Source organism: Hippoglossus stenolepis, chromosome 12 (assembly GCF_022539355.2).
Source record: "Hippoglossus stenolepis isolate QCI-W04-F060 chromosome 12, HSTE1.2, whole genome shotgun sequence".
In the NCBI taxonomy this organism is placed as follows: domain Eukaryota; kingdom Metazoa; phylum Chordata; class Actinopteri; order Pleuronectiformes; family Pleuronectidae; genus Hippoglossus; species Hippoglossus stenolepis.
Window position 1 is genome coordinate 6,318,400 of NC_061494.1, and position 27,720 is coordinate 6,346,119.

The 27,720-nt window shown below is 41.2% G+C and overlaps 1 protein-coding gene across 1 annotated transcript; it reads right to left on the reverse strand.

The window, feature by feature from the left end:
* Positions 1-348: 348 nt before the first annotated feature.
* Positions 349-27,720, reverse strand: vwc2 (von Willebrand factor C domain containing 2). The gene is made up of 4 exons (XM_035171748.2): positions 27,403-27,720; positions 17,238-17,967; positions 15,469-15,598; positions 349-1,621 (listed from the first exon to the last, which is right to left on the reverse strand). Exons 2-4 carry the CDS (start codon positions 17,886-17,888, stop codon positions 1,470-1,472), a joined length of 933 nt encoding a protein of 310 aa, XP_035027639.1. The 5' UTR covers positions 17,889-17,967; positions 27,403-27,720; the 3' UTR covers positions 349-1,469.

Here is a 27,720-nt window from a genome sequence, read left to right on the forward strand (position 1 = left end):
AATCCTGCCAACAGGCTGACAGGCACGTCTCACTGCTGGAGATGCACTGTCGTTGTCTGGCAACCCCTTGATCAAAGCGTTCTGCGGCGTGGCCGGCACATTGCAAAGGGTGACACAGAGCACCACACTGCTAATGCAAAAGATAACAGGAAAACGCAGAAACACAGCATCTGCCTCCAATTATCATAGCCTGCCCTTCAGTGTTCATTACCTGGCCTTAAATAATTTAATCATCATTTTGATCTGCTGGTCTGTGGGGCCCCATGGCTCAGCTAGATACATGCATGCATTACTCCTCATCCTCAAATTGATGATGAAGGCAAGACAAAATATGCCACGAGCCACAAGACCTTTCTATTTTTTAATTTTTGGAAGCAAATTGGGATCAGTGACATTGAAACGTCCAGTCCGGCTTTATTAATGTAGCTGAAAACCTCCCACCTCTCGAGTGTAAATTGTGATGATTGCAGCAGGTGGAAATGAAACCACAGTTTTACTAAATAACTTAAAATATGCTTTGGTTGAGTTATTAAATATTTACCTGCAGCTCTCCCACAAAACAGATCTCATCCTAGAGCATCAAATGGAAAACTGAGAGTGGATTTGTTCATGTTTGTCTCATTCAAAGGCTTCCTGTGATTTATTCCAAAGGAGGGATCCCGATTGATCATTCCAGTATATTTGATTATTATAGATTGATCAGTTGAAATAGTGAAAATGTTATCAGCCTGTCAATGTGACACCCTTTCGGGCAAACCTGACCGTACAGCTGAACAGTACCATTTACGCATTTACCGAGCACAGATTGGCATTTATTTGAAACATCAACACAGAGTACCAAGAGAAATACAAAAAAGCACTTTCAAATCAAAACACATTTGAACATCCAAAAAAGATAAGAAATCCGGAAACTGATTCTCTTGAAGTCTCCTGTTTCTCTTTGAATTTTTTAGAGTCTCTGCACATGATCGTCCCGCACAGCAAATCTTTACCAGTCGTTCTGAAACCGATCGCACAAGTCCAGTGTGCACTTTGGTGGTAGAGGGGCAGGTGTCAGGATTGTTGGATGACGCCACATGTCGACATGTTGAGGTTTTCACCTTCAAAGACAGCTGTGTGTGTTCTATACATTCTATTGTTTTATTGACCTCTGGTCCAATACATTGCTTATTAAAATACAGAGGCTATAAAAAATATGTTTTCACTAGTTAAGCATTAATGACCCCTATATTTGTATATACTCGTAAATAATTTAATACATAGATAAATAGATATTCTGTGTGTGGATTATAAACTTTCATAAAAGCATTTTGTTCTGTAATGCAGGAGTGACTACAGTATAAATGCTGAATTGCTTGAGGGCTGCTGTCCGACCCTGATGTCCTGTAGACTGGGTGAAAGGCCGAGAGTTTACATGCGGACTGGCGCTGTGTGATGTGTGCCAATGTCCTCTCTCAGCGTGCCAGTCTCTAGCTCCGCTGGCACTCGTTCTTACTGCAGGTGGCCTGACGCTCAATCTGCCATGTGCCCTCCTCGTATGTGCAGTAGCAGATTGTACACTCATCAATCTTCACCTCTCGGCCGGCTGGTATGACTGCTGTGTCCGCGTAGCAGTTTGGTCCTGTGGGTGGTACAAGAGAAAACATTTTCAGATTGACTTCATGTGCGGTACTTTTTGCATTGTGTCACATAATCGAGGTCAGGCTCTTAACACTGAAAATGCACTGTTCGCTTTGCCCCTGTGATTTAATTTATTGCTCACATCCTGAGTCGACCAAAGGTGCAAAGAAAAATCCTCTGTATGTTGTTGTAGAAGTAACAACCGTGTTATTGAGGCTGTACTCATCTGTGGTATTTCTCTGCTACTATATCCACCAAGGTCGTTGTTCTGTGTGTGAAAAAGCAGTTAAAGGACTAAGCACACAATTCAAAGTCACATTTCTTTGTGCCGCTCGAAGGACCCTGATCTGTTTAAAATTCCTTAAATTCACAGACAACCCTCGTCAGTCTGGGCGCAGGTGATTATTAAAATATAACAACCTTCGAATCCTGCTGTTCTGCTGATAGACAGTGACAGTGAATATCAGGATTAGTGGCATCAATGCATTGACCCAGACTAACAGAGTATTATTGCAATCGCTCAATTTCACACTCACCAAGTGCTGCGGAACACTTTTTCCTTTATGTGCACTGATGTGACCTGCACCACAACCTTGATATTGATGATAAAACACAAGTGCACGGATCAAAGCCAACTAAATCATGAGACGAGGTGACATATGACGGAAGAAAGATTCTGTCACTTACAAATGAAAAATTGACAAAATAGCTCTGTTATATAGCTTACAAAGGCAGATGTTTGCTGATATCAGCATTAAAGATACTGTATAATATAGTATAAAGGAAAATTACTGATAAAGAGTGTTTCTGGCTAACTGGGACACAAGCATAAGTTAAAAATATTCATGCCCTTGCTACTGACTTGTGCAGTATACCAATACCATTTATCAGCTAGCTTTAGTTAGCAATGTAGACTGCCTCCACTTCCTCCCTATTTACAGAAATGAAGCCAACCAATCACGAGTCTCAGCTGACGGTTTCTTGCCATTTTATCCCATTTTTACATTAATGTGATCAGAACTGAGACTTTTTAGTTTAATCGATGTTCCATCCACTAACATGAAGGGGGCAAGGTTTATGAACCATCTCGACTGTTGAGATGCTTTGGCTTCACTTTTGGGGACTAGTCTTGTCGTCCATCTTTATATACAGAGTATGGTTATCCTAAAGACCTACCAATTAGCCTATAAGCTAGTTAGCGACATTCACGATTACCTGGATTCACCAAGAAGGTTATATTTTCACCCCTGTCTGATTGTTTGTTGGTTGGTTGGTTTGTGTGTGTATGTTTGTTTGTTTGTTAGCTGGATTACACAAAAAACACAAAAAAGACCACCACAAAACAATACGGGGGGAAAATACAGCATATTTAGTGGACTAATATCTATGAGTGTGTGGAATTTGGTGCAGCTTAATTGAATATAAATGGACTGTTGGGCCTTTGTAGAGGAATCCACTCCACTGAGTGCTAGTGTCAAGTTTATAACAAGAGTATGTTCTCGGTATTCCAAACATTCATGTACAACAAGTGTAGTTATTTGACTCTGGTTATTGCCATCACACTGAGCACAGTCCCCTATTAAGACAAAAGTTATTTCAGCCTAAATTCCATGGTGAATTTTGTAGTTTCTTTTCTTGGTGTCTCTTCACAGTGGGCCTGTACTTGTCTTCATCTATATGAAAATATATTGCGAAACAAAGGCCAATGGGACACGAAGCTAGTTAAAAGTAGGACAGGACTCCAGTTATTGTTTTACTGTTACTTTTAGATGCCACAACTGCTGTAATGACCAAATTTGCATATCGGGTTCAGTTAGACATCTCAGCTTGTTTCTGTAAGATAGTTTCATGACATCTCAGTCCGTCAGAAAAGAGAATGAACACGAGAGACCAACTGCGCTGCCCTTCATTTCATTTCTCTCAGAGGAAAATGGGGCCTCACATCTGGGCTTTCATCGATTCTTTCCCAAAATAGTCTTCTGGTTATGGGATTATAAGAGGCACAGAAGAATAATAGATAAACAAGCATCAGGATTTATGAACAGGCTTGTGTTGTGTCGGTGGTCAGTTTTAACAGAAGGAATGAAACCAACACTGGTCACTTGATCACATGATGAATATAATATATGAATTAAATATTTTTCAGAGGGGTTTATCAAAGATGACATCTACCATGAATCTACTATTTGCCTCATATCTGTTTTTAAAATCCCATTGGCTATTATTGGCATGCTCTTTAGACCACTGGATGACCACTCATGGTTTATGCAGAGGAGCCTCTTTATTCACGAAGCAAAAGCCAAGAGATGCATCCTGGGATTACAGTGATCACACGGAATTTTAAGGATTTGATCCAAATGATAATTATCTCTTCCACTGTCTTGTTCTGCGATTCAAGACATTCAGACTGAACCTTTTTGTTTTAATTTGGACTCTGAGTATTTGATTCAGCTCGTTAATGATATTTTGTTCCACACTCCTTAGACCAGCTATGAATCACGTAAAGCATAAATCTCTCTGAAGGCGGCTCATCTCCATGTGTAATGTCAAGGTAGGAACGCACAGTGGAATTGTTCATAAAAACCAAATTAAGCACTGCTTTGCAGTGCTTTAATATAGTTTCTAAGTGCACCCCAAGGGACTGTTCCCTTTTATTATTATTTTGGAGGAAATTGGCTCACTAATGGAAATGTTGATGTTCGGTAGGAGTTGTTTAGAAGTGAGCAGTGGAAGTAGCCCAGAGATGTGCAAAAAAATGACTACCAGCACAGCCTTATTTTGTTGCTCCCCACACTGTGTGCACTGAAGTCCTGTTGTCAACCCCCTTGGTACTATAGTAGTGTGTGATGCCTTTGCTTTGTGAAAGAGTCTCTGTCCTCAACCAGTGGCTGGAAAAAAGTCCTCATAAATCATCCATTATCTCTAAAGCCGCACGGCAAAATATAAACACAGAGGGAATTGCCTCCACAACATCAGGTGTAGCATAACAATAGCTATTTTCCTTCGACTAACAAGGTCTTGAGCCACTCTGTTGTATAATTAAGATGCTGATAAATGAGGAGTCTTTCAGCTGCAACCGGCGCATTTCATTGGACGGCAGCAAGCAGAAGAAGCGAGTTGGCACATCAATCAATGTGAACAGTTTGCCGAGGCCTGTCAAAACGTCAACCCTAACACATTTATAAGTCTTCAGATGAACACACACACACCCTCTCTGAATAACAACTCATCCTGTGGCCCAGACCGCTGTCGCTACTGATTCATCATCATTAGCAGCATTTAGAACACAGTGTGTCAAATAAAAGACGCATATGTCAAGGATACGCTGTGAGAGAAAATGTGAAAAATAATCACGCACTTTACAGAATAAATCAAAAGTACTTCCTCCTGGAGCCAGGATTAAACCCCAGCCTGTCAGCCAGTCATTCACGGTTGCCTGACACTCATTTGGGTTAATTAATGCATGGATTCGGCGCCACTGTGCTTACTCATTGCCATCACCCTATTATTCTGCCATTCATATCACACCCACCTTTTTGTCGTCGCTTCATTAATATAATATAACCTCATCTCTCCACCACTCTCTGTGGCAGAAAGTGATTTTTATGGGCACAACGCCTCATAAGAGCTTTTCAATGACGCACAGAGGCAGAGACAAATGGACTGTGCATGTGCATGAACAGTTGGACCCAAACTGTCACTACAGCGTGTCAGAAGTTGGCATGGGCAGCTTGTGAAAAGGATAGCCATTAGCACCTGTGGCTTTTGGCTCTCGAGCGGCGCCAGATAATGGACAGGGAGGCAAGGACACGTCCTGATCATCACACCCCTTAATTCTGAAGTGTTAAAAACCTGCAGAGCTCCATTATAAGGTAATGGAAGGAGAAGAATGGCAGAAATCACTTATCGTAATGCATTTCTTGAATTAATTTGCATTATAAATGCCAAATAAAAACGACCTTGTGTGATAAAGACATGGAGGCAGGAGAACCTTGCGGGGAGAAACTCTGATTTAACAACAATGTGAATAATTTGTTTCAGAGATGCTGCGTGAAACACATTCTGTCTTTCAAATATGAAAAAAAAATGTCGGTTTTTTTTCCAGATTGACACCTCATGTTTGTTTTCATATGTGCATATGTTGTCTCCAGCTACTCTTCCCACTGATCATCACTGTGGCTGAACAACCCAGCTGCACACAAGCTGCACAACTGTCATAACCAATGGCCTTCACAGGGAAGAAACCACAAACCCTCGCCAGTCAGCAGTGCACTGTGCAGGTGACAGGCCTTTTACTGGAAGACCTTCATACACGTTAACTTCCTAATCACTGTATTTGACTATATAGATTCATATATTGTAAAACATTTATATTATAATATTAAAATATTTAGCTTTGATGCCAATCCTCTGCATCTGTATTGTGAAAAAATGATTTGAATGTCACATTGACAGTGGCTTTTATTAAATTTAGAAAATAGCTCCTAATAGGCCGACCAGAGCGGTGACCTAGCAGCACTATAATTGTTAGGACATAATGTGACATAACTGCCTTTATTCCAGTGACCTTTCTCTGCTATCAGAACCATGAACTTAATTGAAGGAAAATAGCCTCAAGATAATGAAACACGCCCGTGGGTAGCAGTGTGATTAAAGATAGAGATAAATAAAGAAGAAATTATTTGAACCTTTTCGGGAATTTTTCAGATGACGCAAAATCTACTTTTTCTGCTTTTGTCCTACTTTTATCTAAGAGTTAAATCAGTGTATTCACAAGTTATTTTTCCTGATTACATCATGACCTGCTGTAAGTGTGTAACAAGTGTGTAACATGCAACAGTCTATACACTGAATTCATTAATTGTTATGTTTCTGATTGCCTGGAAATAACTCGTAATTTTAAAGAGAAGCAATAACTGATTGATTATGAACTGTTTGCCTAACAAAGTGATCTCTAATAGCAGCTTAGTAACTGTCAACTTTTGGATTTATCTGCATGTTAGCAGTGTGAAAATGACTCTAATATGAGCAATATTATCTAAGAGTTTGGAGGCTTGTGTGTTTTGTTCCTTGTCCATAATCTCATATTACCATACAGGATGATGGAAACACAATTCCCAGACCACCAACCGAAATTATTCACAGAATTTTATATTATGATAGAAGTTATCGAGTTTTCTACTGGGACATGCAGCTTGAACCTCCGTTTTTTACATGAAATAATTGATGTAGTCACATAAGAGTGAGGTAACTTGGCAGGAGGACAGAGGAATGGAGGCAGGTGGTGGTTTTGCTTTTAAACCTGCGTCAGAGGGGAGAATGAAAGAGCAGCAGATAAATACCAGGTGCGCTGGCTGATTGCTCAGGTACATCAGTTAAGCTGATGATGTCACAGACACACACAACACAACTGAACAAACAGTGCACACAACATTTCGCAAACAACTTCGGTTCTTTGGAGACGTTAAGAGCACTGCAGACAGTTTATATCTGTTAACGGAAAAAGCTTCTGAAAGCAGTAACATGTCCCAACTTTGACTCTGATCAGTTATTTCTCTCTTATTGTTTATTGTTCAGCGATGATCATCTTTCACATGAGTTGCCTCAAGTAGCAGGTTCAACCTATCAGGACATTATACATGGACCTCAGCATTCAGACTATTGACCTTATTCTGTCTATTCTGAGATACATTATTTCAATTAAAGTGTTTACATGAGTCACATGAATATACCATTTATATTCCAGTTTACATGTTACAGAGCATAATATGATTACATCCGACTACTTGTTTACACTCGAACCCAGGACATGAGTCATCAAGCAGTTGGTAACGGTCATATGTCCATGATGCAAAATGCTGTGAATGAGTTGTTATAATCCAAATAAGATGTATACATAGATACTGCAAATAAGTTGTAATACCCCACATGTCTTCATTTGATTATTGCTTATATAACCTTAACCATGTTAATCAATTAATTAAGAGTCTTAATATTGGAATATTGCTGTCCATGTAGATGTGTCTAATGATGGTTAATGTCCAAATGTTCTGCATGAAGTCAGACTCTCACATATGGAACCATTGGGTTCTGTTGAGAGTTCACCTAACAGCAAGTATCTCTCAGTCTTAATACATTTAGCATTACAACTGGACACCTTAAGTGATACGTAACTTTGAAAACGTCAGGTTTCTGATGCTCAGGAGATATATCATAACAAATTCTGCTGGAGTCCCATATTGTTGTAAACTTGATCTCCTTGGTTAGATTTTTTGAAAGAGACCTTTATACGATCTGGTCTCCAGTTTTTTACTGAAACCATTTAGAAAATAAAACATTTTATGATCTTATCTACTGAAACTCAAATTGACACATGTTGAATACTAATCAGTCAGAGAGGAAGCCAAGAGTGAGACACAGTAAGAAACATCACAACTTGTTCACTAAATATCAATGGACATTAAGGAAATACAAATTGATTACAAATCAAATGGAAACAATATCTTAATAGTTACAATCTCTAACTTATACAATATCTTACTATTTTATGAGACTGGCAAAAGAGAAGACTGAAAATGTATTAAGCTCTAGTCTTCAGTTTGAACAAGTTAAAGGAATAAGCTGCTGATTCTCAGTTAGATCATGTTGAGAAACTTTAGCTGTTCTCCAACAAGAGAAATTAATTTAAAGATCATAACCCAACACAAAAAAGCTTAGCAGAATTATCTCAGACTTATACATGTTTTAAATTAACTATTAGGCTACAGACTGGAATAAAACAAAGCCAGAGCACAAGACCTTGTTCATGTTCCTCCATTTCGCCCTGTTACAGACGCCACTAGAAGCTTTTTAAATTGTACTTAAAGTGATTGAATCTCTTCCAGCTCTTACTGCAACAAATGAATATACTTTATAACACTCCTTTGGTGCATGCCAGTTGCATTGAGGATATACCATTACACCTTTATGAAGACGGATACAGATTCATGTCTCTGTGCACTAATGTGCAACTGGGGAGAAAGATTGATGTCATCTTCAGGAGGCTCTTTAGTGGGAATAAGATCTCAGCAAACATCAGGAAAAGTACTTTGACAAAGCTCATTAAGGAAATGTACTAAAACAATATTCCCCTGCAGTAATGACTGCTACAGTCAAACGGGATATGGTAGCTATGGAATCTGCTATTGCAAACATAATAATGACTGAACTGGAACAGACAGAAATCATAAATCTGCAAAAGGAAGGTTCTATGCTGCTCTGCTGGTGATTCTCGTCCTGGTTGATTTAAAGTGAAAGCTCCGAGCTTGAGAAAACTGCCACAGTGTTGCTGTCATTCTTTGGGATAACTTTACTCTATGTGATGAATTATTAATGGATTTCATGGTTTATATAGATGTCATTCATATAGAAGACCAATTTACAGGTTTTGTATTTCAAAATAAATCATAACATAAAAAGCTACCTCCATACTACTACGCCTGAAAACACATGTCACATGACCACTCACATACACTGAGCATCATTGTAAAATGCAGAATTTAACTGCACAAGAGCTGTTAGGATTTATTTTCCATACCAAGGATGACATGGAACTGTTACTGAGCTGTTGCTGTAACGTTTTGCATTTACCACTGGTAAAAATATTGTGACTGAACCAATCAGAAAGCGAAGGCAGGTGACGTCAGCCAATCCAAACGTCTCTGTCTTTGCACATCCAGACTACAACACAGTCTCAAACTAAAACAAGGTCAACAGCATTTTCAAACTTCTCTGGTTCAGGTGCTCAAAAAGTCTGGAGTAGTGTAGATGCCACAGTTGTCTCTGCATGTCGGCTCTGCACTATGATGGGGAGCTATCCAAGGGGCACCCCTCCTCTAGCCCAAACTCAGTGGGATTTGCTCAATAGAATAAGTGGCACACGTAACCAATGGAGGGTTGTGTGCCATGTCAGGGCAGAGAGCTTGACAGTCAGACGTATACCAGTAACTACATTCCTTGACCGAGACGAATGCTGACTCAGATTGACAAACCACATTATTCCAACGTCATATTAACAACTTCCCCTGTGTTTTTTCGTGTATTCCTTAGAAAAAAGAAAAACCCTGCCACATTTTCAAAGGTCCTCTATGATTCATGCCTCTTTTAATTCAAATGAGTCTCCATCCCTCTTGGCAACAGGCTACGATGTCTCGTGTTGCTCTATTTGAAGTGATTTTATCGCAACCCCCCCCCCCCTTCCCAGATTAGCATTGACCCTAATGTCTGAGTCTTGAAGAGCACCACTTGTTTTCTCATGCGTTGCCAAGGCGATACCCCGCAAGAGCAAAGGACAAAAGGGAGGGAGCCACAGACGAGGTGCGGAGGAGAGAGGCTTCTCTTGCATTGATTTATTGTTTTCCCTGGCATTCTTCAAAAGCACATGCTGCAAAAGAGAGTAAACTTGTCGTACGATTCATAACAAACACTTCCATGTAACACTTCATATACATTTTCACCAGGTAAATAAAAGCATTTATAGAGTGTTTTCCCTCCTCTCCTCTTTGACTTGAATTGATGAGGTGTTCTTTGGATGAATCGATATTGTTTAATTAAACTTTATGGAGGCCAAGCGAACGGCGGTCACAAACTTTGGAGGGTATATGAAACTATTTAATTGCAGTGTGTTCGGCTGCTTTAAGATAATGAGTAAAAAATGATGAGAACCTGCCTCCATTCACAGCTGTTCTTTGATATTCATGAACAACTGTCTGGGGCGGATGTAAGCGATACCTCTCACTTTCATCTCCGTCCCCTGGCTCTTCCCCAAGTGTCTCCATGCACACAGGCTGAATAACACATCTGAGAGAGGGTGCCCCGCCATAAGCATTGATTTTGCATGCCTGAAAAGGCCACGATAATGCCTGTGCATAATTGACAAACTTATCGAGCACTGAAATACTTCATTGTGATTTATATCAATAGTGAGGGAAATAGTTAAGAGGGGGAGGCCGGTAAATGAGGGTAAAGATGGAAAATGGACGACTTGTTGAATGAGAAGACTAAAGCTCGATTTGTTCTCTTTATCTTTCAATATTTCACCTTATTTGCTCAGTTTTCTGCACTTTTACACTTTCATGTGCTCCCTCTGTAACTCCATGACACTCTTTCCTCTTGTGGCAGCATTTACACATCTGGATGATTAATTCGTCCCCATTAATGAGCCGAGCTTTGATGCCGATGTTCCTGGGAGGTCTCAACATCTGTCTGCACTTCAAACAACATCTGCAGACAAGACAAACAACAGAGCCAGAGGAGGGTGCTCTCGGCCGACCTCCAGTAACCTTATTTTGCATCAGCCGCGTTTCATCAGCGAGCGCCGTCTCGTATCGAGTGCTGTGTGAGCAGCGGCGGCGAGATGGGAGTTGACAATCATCGATCCTGATCGTTTAAATCAAGGCGTCTGTAATACCTGGCAGAGAAGCATCGTGGATAAAAGTCAAAGAGAAAATTGAATGTATAATCATTTTGATGTTGATGTGAGCTGAAGGAAGATCATTGGTGCCATTTAGTATGATTTCTCATTTACTTCTTATTACACCTGCCTAAGATGAGATATCCCCTATGGACGTAATTTTTTCTTGGCATGCTTATTATATTTACTTTATGGTGTCAAGTCTTGTGAAAAATGAGCTGCAAAGTGGCATGTTTCTGATGGACTATCCCATAATGGATAACTCTATTTTCTCCAGTAGGTGGAAGGTGACAGGCGGTGTGCAGCATCTGACCTCTTGCAGCCGTGTTTCCTGCTTGTGAAGGGGGGTTTACACCTTCCAATGATACTCAACTCTGCATACTAACAGTTGGAGCTCTGATATTTACAGTTTCCTGAATGTGTGGGGAAAAAAAACAGAGGGGGCGGAGATACAAGAAAGGCAGTCTAAATGATTGGCACATATTTAAAAATCTAATTATTTTCAACATAGGAATCTAACTTTATAAACACTGCTGCACAAATAAGGGGTAAATGCTGCCAATGGCGTTTTCTGCATCTTCACAAAAAAAACACCACTGTGTGATTACTCTAAAACAGTGTGAGAGCGAGCTGACGGAGGCTGCATGGCGATGTAGGAGCAGACTATTAATTACAGCCACATGCCTGCAGGTGTATGTGAGCTAAAGGGGGTCCTCCTGCAATCTAGTATTTCACTTCCATAAATCTGCAGGGTTCACATGAGAAACTAATTATAACTAAATCATCCTGACTTTCCATCCATGTTGGACAAGCTTCAAAAACAGCAGCCTACAATTCCCACTATGCAATTCTGTGCTATTTTCATGGCGTAAGGACACGGTCACGGTCACACATATGTGAATGAATAATAATCGCCTGCTGAGGTGAATAACGTAGCATCCCTCGCTGAATGTGAGCAGCGCAGAATGTAACGCACACATAAATCAGTTTCGTGGTCTGGCGTCCGTTAGGGTTAGGGTTGTTGGACGAGCGGCTTTTAGGTTGCGAGACAATGTACGGTGAAGATCAGAGGAATATACAAATTTTCATTATGCAACATCATAAAGTCCCGGCTGGTTCGACACAGCTCATATCCGGGTCTCCTCCATTTTGACTCACAATGAAAACTTCAGCCAATAAATAACAAGGATTCTGGAAGTAAGGGGTGCTGAGGGGGGTGCAGCACCCCCTTTGAATGAGGGGCTGTGATTGCAAGACAAAATAGCACAATTCTTTATTTTCTTTCATTTTAGAACATTCAGTATATTACCTGTGTAGCCTGTCTGATGCAGAAAAGTAATATGACAACCTGCGTGATTTCTAATGAAGAATAAACCTGTATTCCAAGTGTGAACTGTCCAAAACTGAATAGAAAACTGAACAATGCTGCTTTGACGAAGCAGAAAGTTAGTTTATGCCCTTCTGAACTACATTTGATATGATGTTGTTACTTAAAGTTTCTCTCAGCACCCCTGACTCTCACTGACCTCCTGAAGCCGTGACCTCAGACATGACCTCCGGGTAAAATCCGGAGAATTGGCTAAGGACTTCACCCGCAGTTTTTCTTTCAAACATACACAAAACAGTGGGAGGTTTTCAGGCCCAGACACGTTCACAACACCATCAGATCCTTGTTCAGGCGAGAGGTGGAGCAGCCGGGTGCAGCAGACCGAGGCAGGAAGCGACGTATTAACTCCGCTGCGTCGATCACGTGATCATGTTTAAATTTTTGCATCTGTCGTGTGCTGAAGTGTTATTAACCCCCACTCGCTTGCGGTAAATCCAGCCGGGGGATCTCCTGCTGTATTCACACATTGACTTCTCTTGGATTTCTACGGACTTTATACCACGAGGCCAGGCGGTGAAAGTCTGCAGAAACTGCGGAGCCTCTCACTCAGACATTTGCGATCACACATGCACCTCCAGAGGTCAGCACATGTCTGAAAGCAGCTTAAGTGTTAAGTGACTGACTGTCAAAAGAACAAGCCTGTGTACATTAAAAAAAGGTGTTAAACACAACTCTAAAGGTGCACCACCAACAGTGAGTGGAAGTTCAGATTATGTTGCTGAGAAAACTTGCAAGAGACTGGTTTTAAATTACTTTCTGAATGTTTGTATTCAGCGCCAATTTAATTAATTCTGAAACTATGGTCCTGCATTTTGTCCACAAACTCACCAACAAAGCATATTTTTTTATTTGCTACCTTTTTGATGTGAGCCACCGCCTGGCTTTTCAAAGCTGGTGGGTATTTAAGTATTTAAAGCCATCCGCATACCACAGAAAACTCATTATTTGTCAGAAACAAAGATGGATTCATTAAAATTGATATTAAAAAAAACATTAAAATGCTATATTTATTGTTACATTACCCAGGAGGATCCAGGTACAGTGAGGATGTAATCAAAAAATAGAAATTTACAGTGAGGAAGAAATACTTCCAGAACCAGCAGCTGCTCTCACTTTGCGACTCTTATTAAACCCTGGCTGCCTGATAAAAGCAGACATATTTCAAACTCCATGCCCACAGTTTACAGCACAGGTTTCAACTGCTCCTCCACAGCCACATGCAGAAGACATTATGTAAGTGTTTTTACAGCAGGCTGAGTAGTACTTCTTGTGATGAGTAAACTGATCTTAATGTATAAAATCAGCGCAGAGCCTCTTTTCACAACAGAATCTGAAAGGACGACAATAAATCGGGCATCTCAGACTGTGCCGGCGTTAGCTGTGGTCAGGTAACTGAGCTTCTTAGGCACGCTGAGCTCTTCTTATTGTATGGTAATGTGTGGTAATCTTATGGTAATGGGGACTGATACGATCCTAAAACCAAGAGTCCTTATCGGCTGAACGAGCCTATGCATTTAAGTGGGATTTTTCGGTACAGATGCATGCTCTCTCGCCGAGCCTGCCACATCCCTGCACATACTGTACTGCATCTACATCTGTCTCCTTGACGGATGTGCCTGCGACTGCAACCCAGCAAATCCTCTGGGCTTTGCACAGGGGGAAAATATGGAGCACTGCCCAAAACTCTGCCCAAAGCACTCTCAGCATAATCAATATGTGCATATATAAAAAGTGGGTGAACAGCAAAAAAAAATGTGAACAAAGGAGCAGCATGTATTCCCCAAGATTACAGGAGGCAAATATTAATAAAGTAAGTGACGCTCCATGACTGCCAATGTTTTCAACTCGTTAACTCCGGACGTCATGACACCGGCTTTTAAATTGAGTGGGACAAGCTATGATTGATACTAAAATTATATATTAATTATCCTAATGTCATATTCTGAGCGCAGTCATAGTAAAGTAAGCAGATGGCAGTTTTATGCAGAATAAAGCCTTTTGTTGACATTCTGTTTATTCCATCCAGTAAAATTATTTTCTTGATATATATTTTTTTTATTTATCTTGCAAGGAAATATTCAGATTTGTCACTTTGACCATCTGTTCTTTCTAATTATCTCATGTTCGTCATTTCATTTGCAAATGTGTTCAAACAGACATTTTGAAAAATCCTGCTTGCAGTTTTTTCTCAAAAACAACACACTGTCGTCCAATAAGTGGCTCCTACAGACGAAGCATTTTCCTGTGGCGTGCGCTGTCTATCTTATTTCTCTATCGCAGGGATTTCTTTTCCTTCATGCACATTGCTTGCTTGCTCTTGTTTATAACGGACAGCCTGTGCCACTTTAAGATTCCTCGTCAGAGATACATATCGCAACTCATCATTCTTTTTGCTGAAGGAAGCAATGTTGCTGACATTGCCATGTTGCATTAGAGTCACACCAAGAAAACACGGGGACATAATCTAGGACATGCTGTCTGGAATCATCCGAAACGACTTCAGATAATCGACTCTGAGCCGCAGAAATCCTCCTCAGACGGGCCGAGGCTCTCAAACCAACAGGATCATAAACTCGCAACCCCTAACATGGAAAGATGCAAGCGGACCTCAACTCTCCGTACCAGTAACAGTAGTGAAGGATTTGGAACATACACCACAGCGTCCATCAGATATACTGAAGAAGTATTTGGCATTAATACTAAAAATGACATAAAACAGTCGACGACTGATTAACCACATTTTTGCTGTGACGTCAGTGAAACAGACCTCATTGCTTCAAATATGCAGTCAGCTCTGGCAAAAGACTGCAAACACTGCAGTGCAGAACGCTGCGTTATTTGTGTCAGCGAAATGAGCATCAGCGTGCTACCTTCGCCCTCATAACTCCTGCTGAGGTGCCCTTGAGCAAAATAATTTGAAGCTATTCTGCGGTGGTGTTACCCAGCAGCCACCGCAGGCAGAGTGGCTGTACTGGAACAAAGGGCTCGCCGCGGTCTCCTCTCCACTCACCGGTCTTGCAGATGGGGCAGCACTGATCCGGCTCGTACTCCGGGTCCACGCACTCAGTCTGAGGGCAGGCTGCCACCGAACACAACACCTCCCCACTTGGCTCACATCGGCACTTCTCACATGGAGACACCTGGATAACAGAGAAGAAAGAAGACAGAGAGCAATTAACATCGTCATAAACATAGTTCACAGATACACATTCACACACACACACACACACACACACACACACACACACACACACACACACACACACACACACACACACACACACACACACACACACACACACGTACACACGTATACAAGAACAGTCTTCTCCTCTTAATTAATTTCTTGCTATCTTTGTCCCTGGCTCTTTTGTTTGACTCTATGTCTGTCTCCTTCCACCATTCTCTCTATAGCAATTGCCACGCACACACACACACACACAGACACACACACACACACACACATACACACACACACACACACACACACACACACACACACACACACACACACACACACACACACACACACACACACACACACACACACACACACACACAGACACACACACACACTGGCCTGTCCGGCTTGTTTAAGACAGTGTGCGTTCAATGTCACAGAACTACATCTATGGGGAGGTGTCATCCTTCTCACCTTCATTGCCAATAAAAGGCTAATTTTAAGAAGAGCTCAGTTGAGAATTGAACCTCACTCATCTCACTGTCTGAGGATATGGAGAAATCAATAGAAATGGGAAACAAAAGCAAGAAACTTCCAGTTTTCTTTCTGCGTAAAGGGAAGTAGAGATGAATGACTTTGGTATCCATGGGTATATACTGTATATGTATCGAAATAGAACAAATATGGGGCAAAGGTAGAGCTGATGACATACATTTGGAATTACACCCAGCTGCCCTTACATTACTTCCCTGTAAAAGGCTTCATTTAACAGCCGCTTGTTTAAAGCTTTGCACCTTTAGTCGTAACAATGGTGCAAAGGTTAATTCTACCACCGTTGCTGTAAATAGTGGAGGCCTGCGCCTCCGCATGGCACTCCACTGTGAAAAATGGAGCGAGGCAGCACTTAGTACAATGCTCCAGAACATAGCAATCAAGCATTAAAAACCCGCCTGTTGCTTAGTTTCAAAGCCCCCCCCCCCTGACGTATGCCGCTTGTGAAAGTGGAGCTTTCTGTAGATTTGCCAGAGCAGAGACTTGACATAGAGCTGTCGGTAACACAGTGAGTCAGAAGAAGAAAACTCCACATTAGGCTTAACCCCCTCCCGAGACAGTCGCCAACATAAAGAGACAATGATAAATGCTGCATCTAATAAGAGACGTAACACCAAGACTGCGGCGCAGTCCTGAGTCTCGCTGTTCAAAGACGTGACAGAAGATGAAACTCTGACAATGTTGCTGGAGCTTTCTCTGCATCTCCTCACAAACAGCCACGTGTGGCAGCGTGCTTTGCAGAGTTGTAACATTACTATAACTCTAATTCTATTCTGTATATCAACAAACCGAAAATGAAAACACTCTGCTGAAGCTGCATTGCTAAAGTCAGCCTCTGGTGATCTGCGTTGTGAGAGAAAAAAGACAAGTGCTGACCTTTGCCATAATAAATCTGCCTGCCTGCGTGCTTGCATGCTGTGAGGCAAGGTAACTAGTTTCTGTGTAGTGCCTGTGATAAACTCGATTGAATGGCAAGGAGTGTTGTGTCAGCACTTCTTTCAACTTTGAGTAAAAAAAAAATGAGTGAATGCAGTTAATGGGCTCACCTTAAACTCCTCCAGTGAGGCGTAGATCTTGCCTCGAAACTCGCAGTAGTTCTTCTTCTCCTTGCACTGTGGGCAGCACTGGCTAGTGTCCACTTTAATGCAGCGAGGATGAACCTTGGGACATTCTGGATTGGTGCACAGAGGGCCCTCATCTGTGCAGAGGCAAGGGCACGTGGAAGGGCCCGGCGTGAACTGCTCACCAATGGCGAACACAAAGCCGCTCTCATCCATGCAGCCTTTCCCTCTGTAGTCTGGGTAGGCGTACTCGTCGATAGCATCCAGGGAGAGGGTGACGTCACTGGTGGGACCCTCGTCTATTTGGTTCAGGTTGTCCTGTTCACTCCACAGCTCCTGGGAGTTCCCGCCCTTAGATCCTCGTGTCTGGATGTTGGGGTATGTGCTTGTGCGACTCACCGAAGTCTTGTTGGGGCTCAAATGATTGATTTCCCTCGGCCGCTGCTGAGCACCATATCCCAGCGGCTCCTCCCGGGCCTGCTTGTCCTGATGTTTGTCCTCGTTGGCTTGGGTCAACACCCTTTCCAGACGTCCTCGGCTCACTGGCAAGGTCGCTATAGGATTGGACTGAGTGCTGCTCATCAGGAAACCAAGAACAAAGAGAACTTCTGCTGTCATGGCAACGGAGTGCAGCATCTCTCCCCACCACCAGCGAGGTGGGAAAACACCTTGGCTCACATAACACACTTCACATCTCAGGTGTGAGCCAGTCCATCTGGAAAGAGAAAATTAAACTGGGGTTATGTGCTCGGTGGTTTGTCACTTTCTATTCCAGGTGTTAGGTTTGTCTCATTCAGACCTAGAAGTCTGCAAGAAACTCGGCCGACCTCAGAGCACTGCTCATCATGTCGAACAAACATCCTGCTGAGTGTGACGCAAGCCTGTAGCATCAGAGAATTGGCTCATCAGGACAGGGAGTATTCGTAGGGCTGTGTTAGGAAATCGATGCTGCTTATACTGTAACACTTCCCTGCATCAATCACACCCAGCAGTGATGGGCTAAGAGGAAAAGAAGGCCAAAGAAGGGCTGGAATCTAACACTCTTAAGCTCCTGCTCCTCTCACAGAACAAAGGATCAGGATCAATGTCTGCATTTTTTAAACAAATCACAGTCGACCGTACAGAAGCATGAATTGATCTGTAAATAGAACATAATTCTAGTCTGGAAAGACGCATTTTACCAAAGCTGAGGAAAGTAGCCTCATCAGTATCAAATTGAAGCCATATCTGCTCCAGCCTTTACCAGAAACCAAATACTGTATGCACCACAACCTTTTTTTAAAGTAGCCCTCTAAATGTCTCATTGTACAGTTTTATTGTTAAAATCGCATCACTTAGTCTTCAGTCTTCAGTCTTCAGCACTGTAAAGAGTCAATATTTAACAGCTCATGTCGAGTGAAATCCCAGGATCGACAGCAGACATTGCAGAGGCTGTACATTTTTGAAAAGCTGTAGCCACTGTTTTTTTGTTTTTATCTCTTCCTTAACTTGATTTACTGCGGCATGTTGAAATTCAAATGCCTGCTACGACGCTTTGCTGCGTGCGGTGGCCTACTTCCATTCATTTCCCCTCGTGCCGAACAGTCGAAGTCGCCGCCGAGCTCCGTTTAACGGGGCTGCGGACGTGTTGACATTTGTAGCTTATTATGAAAGGTGAGATTACACCGTATCGACTGACTCTCCAATTAACTGCAGAGTCCTGTCTGCACTTGTTTAGGAATAATTCACCGTATTGATTCGTTTGTCAAACTCGATGAACACAGCTAATTGCCAACAGAGCTATTAGGGGGGCTAAACAGGAGGTGAAGCGGCGAAGCATTAAGCAAACAGTAAGCAATCACGACTGTATGTGGCAACACGTGGACAGAGCAGGGGTACTGTTGGGACACACAGCCACATTCATTCTTTCTGGCTCCACTCTGAACCCTATGAAGTGTCTCCACATACTTTAAGTAATACATTTTGATATTCATGAATTCTGATCCTTTCTGAGGGTGAAGGGCTGAAGCTGACTGCCGGCACGCCAGCGGTATTTGAGCGGTGTTTTAGCTGAATTGCTATGTTTGAGGCACAATCTGTGGAGCTGTTTTGGAACTGAAAGGAAGCAGAATGAGGTGCATACCGATAATGCTGCTGCAGCTGAGAGAGAGAGAAAGTGAGAGAGCGATCTGGGACCAAGCCTCATTAGTAAAAAGGACCTCATTTGGCTTTTTCTCAGCCTTACCTCGCCACCTTCACAGCTGTTACTAGCAGTCACACAGATACGGCGTCAGGCTGAGCTCAGGCTGACTCTGGCCGCTCGACAAGTGGCCACAAACTAGACACAGTGCCAACAAGAGATCTATATTCTCTCATGGTCAACAGGTCTAATGAAAAGATCTTAACCAGCAAAAAACTGATCGTGCTAAAAATATTGCTTTGTATCTAAAGCCAGTTTCTTCTGTACCATAGAGCTCTGATGTTGTCCTGAACAACAAAACACACTCTGTGGAGTAGTTTTAGTCCAAATGTGTCAAATGTTTACATAGTTTGTGAAGTCAACCCTTATTCCTAGAAGTTCTTACAAAACCTAAATGTAACAATAATATAAATATGTTTTGTAGGAAACAATAATTGTAAGCTGCATTTGGATTACATTTTATATTACCATAATGAGGAAGGTGGATTATTTATGTTTTGCAAGTCAAAATTGCCTTGATCGTAAAATTATAACGGGTTTTTTTTCTGCCAAAATATTATAATCTTGTGCTAAAAAATTTGTAGTGATTACAGCATTAATAAAGCTTATGTTCAGAAACTCACAGCATTTTGGTAAGACAAGAATAAATTCTGGTCTGGTTTAATCCAGATATTTCTCATATATTCCTTTTCATCCAATCTTAAACAGAATTTTCGTTGACAAAATCTAACCTCTAACTGGAATCTTGGTGTAATAATCCTTCAACTTGTAAACCAATCCACCCCAACCCCCTGGTGGTGGCCCTGTCTCTGCACATTGGAGCTAATCCGTATCAAAATGTTAGTATTGTGACAATACTGGTGGAAACCAGTGGACCCTTCTCCTCAATTCCAGAAAAATAAAAAGAGTGAACTTTATGTTTTGGAAAGGTCAAAATATTAAAAGCACTTTATATTTTATTGTCCATTATCTCATAATGACCTTAGACACAAGCTTTGTAGTAAAATGTCTGAAGAAGGTCTTGATTTGTTTTCTATGTCTGTTGATGGTAGACAGTTCCTGTTTACACACACAGTGTTTCACTTTTGTTGTATTTCACTGTTGTGTTAAATTATACCAACAGCACAGGAAAGCTCGTTTAAAGTGTTAAAGCCACAGTCAAAGCCAAAGTTATGTTTCATGTATTTAATGTCTAAGGAGATGGATTTGGTTGTTGTGATAGTCTGACATATATGACCATGTCTTTGTTATTTTATCTCTGATTCTGCTACTGCTCTTGTTTCTGACATGTTTATAGTGTCTTGTAAGCTCATGCATGCTGACTACATTTTGGTGCTTGACACTTTGAAAAATAAATATCTTACTTACTTACTACCCTTGAAAAAGGCTTTTAAGAAGTATAAAAACTAGTTGTAGTGCATTTCACAGAGCTACATTGGTCGTGTATAAAGAACTAGTTCACTCCTCTAACAAGCTATTGTTGCTGCCTATGATTTAACTTATGTTAAGAAAAAAAGAAAAAATTAAGATCCAAAGCAGAGGATGCACTTATATAAAAAAATTAAAAATTTGTATGTTATTTGACTATATCGTCTGTATGTTGTATTTTTATTTTCACTGTTGCTTCTATGGAGGAAAATTATATTTATGTTTTAAGCAACACAGTCAAAATCAGTTTGCTTTATGGCAGTGTGGTAAATCAGTGTTGACGTTGTACACACATGTGTTGAGTCTGGCTGCTGTGCGGAAAAGACGAAAACCGAACACAGCACCGGGGGGAATAAAGTTGTGTAAGAGTGCATCACTAACTAGCTGTTAGCCAGCTGTAATAACTTGTTGATATTTTATTGCGTGCTGGGCGTTACTGGGCTCAGCTGAGCGGCACATATTTATATTCCGTTCCTATCTACACAATAATAAGCACAGAAATAGCCTTGCTTCCATTATTTCTCCACCTGACATGACACGATGCAGAGTCAAGGCGTCGCTAACAAGCCACTTACAGTGGTGTTGTATGGTGGTGGTGAACTGTAAACACTCACTAAAGCACCCAAAGTGTACTAATCCATGGCTGAAAATAGACCCCCTGCAGAATGTTCTGTTTACTTCTGTTTGAATAACTTCTGTTTAAAAGCACAGTACCCAGCTGTTTTATAAGAACACAAAGATGTTTTTGAAAATAGAAATGATTATATACTGCGACATGTTTACAAAGTTTGACATCTTCAGCAAGAATCAATGGGTTTGAAAAGGTATGAGAGACAGTTTTTGTTTTTTGTAATTTTCAATTGAAAAATATATAGAAAAACACCAGTTATAACTCATAACAACGTAAGGTTGAAAGTTGAGTTTATCCATATGCTAAAAATGTGTTTACAATGTTTACAGTTAAGTTATTTACATATTTACACTGGCATCGTAAGAACAGTTGTAACGATGTGTTCAATCTGCCCTTTGTGGTTCACTCACATGTTCGTCTGAGGCCGTCTGCCTTCTTATTGGGCATTTTCTGTCGCATGTGAGTCATAGGCAGGAAGTGTGATGTTGTTGTGAGATTGATGATCAGGTGTGGAGGACAGTAAAGTGCGTTTTAAGAAAGTTCTCCATCCAGTTGTTTCTTCACATTAAAGGGATAGTACACCGAAAAATGAAAATTCACTCAGTATCTACTCACCACTATGCCGATAGAGGGGTGGGTGTGTTTCAGTCCCCAAAACCCTTTTGGAGTCTTTGAAGTCAATTGCAACCGCTTCTTCAGACGTAACAAAACAACAGAAAAAACACAACATGCCTCCGGTGTAAATGACGCCGTTTCGAATCGGTTATGAACGTCGGAGCTTGCAGACACTTGGATGACACCACACAAGCAGTGTGGAGGCATGTCGTGTTTTTTTCTGTTGTTTTATTACGTCTGAAGAAGAGGTCGCCTGGGCTAAAACACTGTTTCTTGAAACTCCAGAAGTGTTTTGTGGACTCAACACTTCACTCACCCCATCGGCATAGTGGTGAGTAAATAATGAGTGAATTTTCATTTTTTGATGAACTATCCCTTTAAGACTGATCCAACCACCCCACGTCGAACCCTCATGTTACAACAACAAAAATCTCCACACCCTCATGTCGATGATCTGCCACATAAATCATTTACTGCATTCATTACATCCTCATGCCATCTTAGCATCTTAAATATAAATCACATCATTTATTCTCAGCGAAACAGCATAATGTGTGTCAAATTAGTACAAAATATTTTCAAGTTACATTATAAAAACGTCTTCTTACCACTGAGGTTCAAGTGTTAGAAAACTTTCTTATATTTATAGTGTTGCATATAAGCAATTTGGTGAAAGGTCATGGATTTATCTTTGCCCTACAGCCCTGCAGAGAATTCAGTGTTTCTTTTCTTTTCTATTTTTTTTTTTTTTTGCTTCACTGCTCTTACTTGAATACTTGCAAAGACATTCTGTCAGGAAAGAGAAAAAAAACAAACAAACTATGAACTGACGTCAAATGCAATTCAGTGTCTCTCTACACATCTCTGACGCACTGGGTAAGAGCTTGTGCTATGGCCTGTTACCCAGACAAATTGTAAGCATTGATTTCTGTGTAATGAGCAGGTAATATGTGATAAACTGCGAGGACGGTTCTGTGAAGTCTCTTTGAGCATCTGAACCTGATGTATGAGCCATCAGCACGGCGAGAGTAAGCCACAGTCGCTCTCCTAACCCTGCACAGGTGTGACCTGAAACCGCACCGTGCTCCCTACAGCCTTGTACCAACTAACTCTTGGCAGCCACCAATCGGCAGCATGCAAGAGTTTACATAAGCAAACATCACAGAGTTCATTCACACTTCTGACACATTTGAACACCCACTTCACAGCAGAAATGTTCATCTCTGTAAGTGGAAAAAACAACTTTCAATTAACACTTGACAGCTCCAAACAAATATCTCTGGAAAGCAAACACTAATTAATACTGGGAAATTGGCTGTATGTTTTTGTCTCAAAGAACAGTCAGCTTTTTTTCTTTTTTATTTCTCGCCGCTCACAGATAAAGCGGTCATACAGTTTCCTTGTTGTTCGGCCGCAGCGACAGGGCTCTGCGTGGTTCCAAACACTGAAGAGGTCCCAGCTATTACCAAGTGACTTAAAGTGCAGAAAGAGCATAAAAAGTGCAGCCACAATGGTCAATTAAAAAAAGAAATATATATACAAGCAAAACGTTAAAAGTCAACACAGTGCAGTTTGTAATACACTGTCGACCATAAAATACAGGAACATGGCAGAAACCTCCTGTTGTAAACAAGCATAATGATAACTTCTAAGCTTCAGTGATGAGTTCAACTGAAATCTAATGTCATTTAAAACTGATCTTTAATGATGACATCATGGTGCGACCAGAGGCTGTGAAAGTGAAGTCGTGTGTAAACTGTCCAACAAGCTGGAAGTGAAATCTATGGGTCTGTATGTATTACTCAAGCATCTCCGCTCATACCATCCAAGTTTAATGATGCAGCTGTATGATAGTATAGATGAACAGAGTTTTTCTACATCCTCCACCACTGAGCGAACCTCAGCGCTCGGACCGTGGAGGTGAAAGTTGTCGGTTCAAACCTCAGGCCTGACAGGTCAACCAGCGGGGGGACTTCCGCTGGAAACTCAACAGCAGTGCCACAGATCAATGCTTCAGTGTGTGATAAATAAAATATTGTGAAATACTATAGATCTTAATATGCTCCAAGTCTGTGATTCAAAAACCTAAGTAAGTTTGTTCAGAGAAGGGACTCAGATATTAATATTGATCATGTCACCGTAGGGTACATTTCTGTGCTTGTGGAGGATTTTTGGCAAACAACTTGAATATAGATTTATTTATAGACAGCCCATTTTATTTATGAAATCAATAATCTATAATAAAAATATAGGAATTAATAAGCCTGTATTTGATAATCTGGGACACTTGCCTAGCTCATTACCATTTGTTAAAAAGGAATTATGAAAAAAGGAGAGAAAGCTGAATAAGAAAATGTACGGTATTCATAGAAATGTCATTAATTCATATATACAAGTCCTATTTTTCCATTAAGAACCCTAGCCTATAAATAAAAAGAAATTCATTTAAAATAATATATTAAAGATGTATCACATTATTTTTATAAACAATTTAATAAAAATAAAAATAACAGATTACTACTTCTATGTTGAATTTCTATGTTGTGTACGTATGTGTCGACTTCTTCACATCTTTATCAGAGAGAAAAGACATTTCAACCCTGTCATTGTCTTGTACATATGGCAGGATTGACTTTGATTGAATAAAAGAAATATTTTCAACTACCGTGCATTTTCACCCAAAAACCCGCCATCAAAATATATTTACGTGTATGTGACTGTGGGTTTTTTTCAGCAGGGACTCATATTTCTGCTGGGGAAACATTAAATAAGTAGGACATCTGAGTGTAAATGAGGTCAGTTGTACAGATTCTGGTGCCGGCACAAAAAGCTGACACCACATCAGTAGTGGTCAGACTGCAATGTTAACAAGACCTAACTCAAACATTCAAAATGTCTCCCTCTCCTTACTGAATGTGAGCTGATCTGGCGTCGGAAACCTCCACAGCTTGATATTTTTAATCCTGCACTGATTTAGTAATTATTACAAATACAGAAGTAGGCTGCAATTGTGACAATGCAGCAGCAGGGAATTATAGTTTTCTAATTTGACTACAATAATGTTGCTATGTGTTATTATGTTCTCCCACTAACAGTGCAAATTTAAATGGGGCTGCACTGACATTTAAATGTTTCCCTGACCATAGAGCAATGAACTCAACATCAGCCTCCATGTTTGGCAGCAGCAGCCGGTTCAGTCATTATCGTCACTGTAAAAATAAATCTGTCCATCAGAGGCCAGAGTTCTTTTTACATCTCCGGCTATTGATGACGGCCGGTCTGACCGCCGAGGTGCAGCAGCCATGATTAATCAAGCAAGGATTCAACCTGGCTTCTAGTTCACGGTTCACTGATGCTTACCATCCCATTGATTTATGACTCATACATTATTGTCATTTTCATTACCCAGCAGGGTGAATAAGTCTTGACACAACAACCCGACCTCAGAGGCACGTCTTTGCTGTAGCTTGACTAACAGTATATAAATATTCAGTCAGATTTAGGTGGCAGACCGTCACTAGTACAAAATGTTGGTGGTTAAGATGTGTTGAGGTTGACCTGCCTCTCGCTGTCGTCTCTGATGTCACTGAGGAAGGTTTCTTCCTGGGTGGTGGATGGCTGATTCGCTCGCACAATAATTCTATAAATAGGGCCAAATGTACTGAGGAAGCGCTCTCATCTCCAGGAATTTTCCACACCCGAGCTAAGATGTTTTTGTCTGTTTGTTTCTAATTACTGGTCCTGATAAGAAGATGCAGCATTTCAAATGAATTGGCACATTTGCAAATTTGATCTGACAGAAAATGTCAGCGACGGAGGAAGCGATCCAGCAGCAGTAGTGAGCTTCCCAGCATTCTCCTTGTTTTAATTTCTGTTTTTAGGCCGTACACGAAGTAATGACTGTGAGCCTCCAAAACAAGCAAACATCACTCTCACATCCCGGTACATCTTTAAAAACACACCGGATGTCATTGAGAGGAAAACAATCTCCTCAGGGCCAGAGAATAAACTCAGACAGACAACGTGCCCTCGCACTTTATTTATTGCACATTACACATTCTCCCACTTTACACTATCATCCCAACATGCCATCGACGGCACATGGGGTGAAAGCAACCATTTACTTTTAGGTCTACTTCAATTTATGACAAAGCAGATCATAGGGGGGATGAGACGTGAAATGTTTAGACAGTGCAGGCTAGTGGGCTTGCATCTGACAGCGATGAAGGAAGTATTGAATTAATGATGCCATGCTTTTAAAATTCATTTTTATACAGATAAACAGTGTGAAATGATGAAATCCAATTAGAGCAATAAGGGACACATATGCAGGATCCAGAAGTATTAAGCCATCTGCCAGCGAGCAAAGATTGCTGCAGGGCTGTCTAATTGAATTTTATCCTCTGACTTTAAATCTTACGAGTGACCCAAATCAAAAGAAAGTTTGCCTAAACATGCGATGCAAAACCAACCGCCCTTGCAAAACTGTCATATAATCTTAGGATTATGTGCAGTGGAACAAGGTGAGAATATGCTCATATGCAAAAGGCTGCCAGGAAGAGTGTGCAGCAGAAAATATATTGTTAGTGTGAATCAGATTTTTATTTTATTTAAAGGAAAAAAAAGATGATGATGCTGCCTTTTTGACTCATGTCAAAGTCTTGTCATACCCAGAAATCTATTGATATTTAATTAAGAATTTAAAAACTGCAATTAATTCCAACAACCACCCAAACAACAAGCTGCCAGAGATGCAAAGGTTTTCAAAATTGTCATCATGCAACCACCTGCGTTGCTGTACATGACTTTAGTGAATGATGAATTTACTGTGTTGTGTGCTGGGCTGTTACAGGGGCTGTGTTGACTGTTTGCTTCGTCCTGAAGTGTGTAAGCAGCCAGAGTCTATGTGCAGCCGATGAAATCCCTCTGATGCCTCTGAGGAACATCCTAGAGTCTTATTTCCATCAACACAGCTGATACCTACTGTATGCACAACCTCTACAGGTGCCTTTCTCTGCAGGTTCCAACAATCAAGCCTTGTAGTTTTCCCTCATCAAGATCATTTGCACATGCATGGGTTCAGTGACAGATGCATTTTGATATGCAGCTGCAGGCTTTACTGTAACCCTCAGAGAGTGAAATCTGCCTCAGACCCTGATATGAAACACCGGGCAGCTCTCTCCCTGAAAGTTGATGTGAAACCTGTGCATTCAAGCAGTTTGGTGTAACGTGCAATGAAATCTGAAAACACACACACACACATGCACACACACACACACATGTATATCATAATTCACCTGTGATCCCCGGGAGTGCGTCCTCCTCCGTCAGGGCGCTGGGTTGGAGCACAGTCCTCGGACTGCTGGACAGCAACAAATGATGTGTGGAGAGGAGATGGGAACTGACGCTCGTTAAGCCAGTCAAATGCACTGTTTCCCCAGAGGACGCGCGCAGGTCCTTCAGCGCGACGCGCACAACTTTGATCGGCGCAGGGACTGAGAGGGTGAGGGAGAGAGTGAGGAGGGCGACGATCCACCCGCCGCCTGTGTGCGCAAGAGCCGCGCTGCTGCTGCTACTGTTGCCCCTGCTCTCTGCTGGCACTTTATTTCTCACGG

What these genes read in the sequence shown, in the direction of transcription:
- vwc2 (XM_035171748.2), bottom strand. Translation starts at nt 17,888, where the DNA reads ATGCTGCACTCCGTTGCCATGACAGCAGAAGTTCTCTTTGTTCTTGGT. An exon ending in CCTCACTGGAGGAGTTTAAG is followed by an intron (nt 15,599 to 17,237) that starts GTGAGCCCATTA and finishes TCTGTTATCCAG; the next exon opens with GTGTCTCCATGTGAGAAGTG. An exon ending in CTGCCCCATCTGCAAGACCG is followed by an intron (nt 1,622 to 15,468) that starts GTGAGTGGAGAG and finishes TACCACCCACAG; the next exon opens with GACCAAACTGCTACGCGGAC.